At 39.2% G+C, this 3,097-nt stretch overlaps 1 protein-coding gene across 1 annotated transcript in view; it reads left to right on the top strand.

The window, feature by feature from the left end:
• si:ch211-152p11.4 (regulator of G-protein signaling 1) overlaps positions 1-1,898 on the top strand; it is a 14,186-nt gene extending 12,288 nt beyond the window's left edge. The window contains exon 6 of the mRNA XM_017437439.3: positions 1,529-1,898. Coding sequence (XP_017292928.1) covers positions 1,529-1,699 — 171 coding nt within the window. The 3' untranslated portion in view covers positions 1,700-1,898. The remainder of the gene's footprint in view (positions 1-1,528) is intronic.
• The last annotated feature ends 1,199 nt before the right edge of the window (positions 1,899-3,097 follow it).

The raw sequence follows: 3,097 nt of genomic DNA on the forward strand, positions 1-3,097 counted from the left end.
TTCCCTGGATCTAAACCCAATTGAGAACATTTGGGGATGGATGGCAAGGGAAGTTTACAAAAATGGACATCAGTTCCAGACAGTGGATGCCCTTCATGAAGCCATCTTCAACACTTGGAGCAACGTTCCCACTAGCCTCGTGGAAACACTGGTATCAAGCATGCCTAAACAATTGAAGTCATCAACAAGAATGGTGGAGCTACTCATTACTGAGTCCTTTTTTTTGACACTTTGATTTCTGTTTTAGGGGGTTTTCAGATTTTTTTTTGAGCTATGGTCTTAAACTTTTGATCAGCTGAAAAAAATAATGTTTGAGTGTAAATGCAGTTTTCAATTAATTCCCCGCTCAAAAAATTTTGTCTCTTACGCTGATTTCTTCTTTTAACATTGTGAAGCTCTACTTAGAACCTTCTTAAGATCCAATAGTGCAAAATGCAAATTCTTGTAATTTTTTGACTGGTCTTAAGATTTTGATCAGGAGTGTAATTAGCCATCTGAGAACACCAAGTAAATCTACAAGAACAAATCCAGAACACTTGTCTTTTTTTAATGTTTAAAGCTGCATTGTTTTTATTTTGTACAAAATAAGTAAGTGAAGTGTATTTATTAAGCACCTTTCACAGATAAAACTATCACAGGGCACCATACAAAAAAACAAAAACAATGAAATAACTAACACTTAAAAGCAAATGCCAATTCAAAGGTAAAATAAGACAATCAAAATAAAACATTCAACAGAAAGCCTGTTTCAACAAGAAAGTTTTTAAGTCCACAGAGTCAACTAAACGTAGCTGCAGAGGGAGACTGTTCCACAGCCTTGGTGCCGCGGACTGAAAGGCTCAGACCACCTCCAGTCCTGTGCGTGGAACAATTAAAGATCATGAGCACCTGAGCGAGGACTGTGAGCAGCAGTAGATTTAGTAAGAAAATGACATACGTAATCTGAGGCCTGACTGTTTAGTGCTCTGAATTTTAGTGTAAGAATTTTAAAACGAATCCTAAAATCTACTGGTAGCCAATGTAAAGAATATAAAATGGGGGCAGTGTGAGCTCGCTTGCTAGAAGGCGTCAGTAGTCTGGCTGCAGCATTTTGTATGGCTTGGAGGCGTGAAAGAGATGATTTATTCAAACCAGTAAACAGGACCTTGCAATAGTCTAAACGTGATGACACAAATGCACGGATTATTCTTTCCAGTTCAGCAGGAGAGACCGTATGTTGCAATTTAGAAATGTTGCTTGAATAAAGGAATGAAGAACGAGAGAGATTTTACATGGGAGTCAAAGCCAAGAAATTAATTGAATATTACGCCAAGATTTCGAATGCTGGACTTCAGAGTTGGGCAAAAAGAAGCAAGAGCCTGACTGATTTCTGTATCTAGATCAGGAGGAGCTATAATCATGGTCTCATTCTTTTTGGTGTTTAAAACTAATAAAATATATTTTTTATTCTTTCAGATCTGACACAGAGTTGGTTTTAGAGCTGCTGTTTGACTGAAAGTTATGTCTTTTCTGTGTTGCATTGTTTCAGGTGAACCTGGACAGTAAGACCAGAGATTTGACCCTCCAGCTGCTGCAGGCTCCCTCCCGCACCTCATTACAGCACGCACAGAAGCGGATCTACTCTCTGCTGGACACAGACTGTTACCCACGCTTCCTTCAGTCCAACATCTACCTCTCTTTGCTGCAAGAGGCCGAGTAGACTTGGAAGACCTGGACTTGGAAGGCCCCAGTGGGGTCCTGTAATGTTGTAAATGAAAAGGTTAATATGCAGAAGAACAGAAGTTGTGTCAAATATGTGTAGATGTGACGCAGACGTTTGGGTCAACTGAACACTTTGTTTTAATGTCAGGGATGCAAATAATAACCAAAATACAGACGGACAAGGTTTTTACCATCCCCATCAGGATGAAAATATGTCATCTCATGTACAATCATGGAAATATAATCCACCTTCTGGGGTTTTACATATCAGGACTTAATTCAACTTATCTGGTCTTTATCATGTTTTAAAGATTTTTTTTTTTTAAATCTAACTTTAAGTGAACAAAATGACAACAGATTCTACTCTGCCACTGTTTATTAAACAAGACCATGACCAATCCTCAGCTGTAGGACAGATGTCTCCAGATAGATTTGACTCCAGAGTCCTTTGGTCCACAGAGGAGTTCATGGTCGACTCAGTGACTGCAGGGAACCCAAACCATCAGCCCTCCACCTCCGTGCTGACAGCTGGGATGAGGTGTTTGTGCTGATCTGCTGTGTTTGGTTTTCTCCAAACATGCTGCTGTGCATTCTGGGCAATCATCTGTACTTTGGACAGTCATGCTGGCATGTTGCTTTTACAGAGAAGAGGTTTTCTGCTGCCGTCTAATTGTCCTGTCATGACCTTTGACCTTTAACCTGCTGACTGAGGCCTGTAGAGTCTGAGACGGAGCTCATTACTCTAAACATTGTACTAAACACTCCCACTTGTGAATAATCTTCCTCTCTGTAGAAAGATGGACTGAAAATAGGTTGGAAATGACCTTTGACCCTTCCCAGATTAATGAGCAGCAACAGCTGCTTCTCTAAGGTCATTGCTGATGTCTTTCCATCTTGGCATTGTGTTAACACACACCTGTCTGCTCCAGAGCAGCAAACTGACTAAAACCTTTCCATTTTGTTTTAGTTATTGTTTTTTACATTTGAGCTTAGATTTGACTCATTTTAGAGATTAAAATCTTTCTTATGTTCTGATACATAAAACCTTTTTTTCATGATTGTAAACATGAGCTTAAAACAAAATGCAGCATTTTTTACTTTTTAACTTTTATTTGCCGGTTTGTTTGGGACAGATGTGCAGGAGATCCACTCAGAAACTTAACGGACATAATAAAAACAATCAGACTGTCCAGCTGGGTTTAGAACAGAGTCGCTGAGCAAACGTCTCTCCCACTAAAGTAAAGCTCATTGAACACACAAAGAAACATCACTTCTACTATTTACCATGTAAGGATGAAGAAAAACTGCACATAGATCTAATGTCAGCACCACAAGTCATCACATTTACTGCTGTCAGCAAAGGAAACAAAGAAAGTAAAGAAGATGAGATCTTTTT

This window comes from Kryptolebias marmoratus, linkage group LG5 (assembly GCF_001649575.2).
Source record: "Kryptolebias marmoratus isolate JLee-2015 linkage group LG5, ASM164957v2, whole genome shotgun sequence".
NCBI classification, from domain to species: domain Eukaryota; kingdom Metazoa; phylum Chordata; class Actinopteri; order Cyprinodontiformes; family Rivulidae; genus Kryptolebias; species Kryptolebias marmoratus.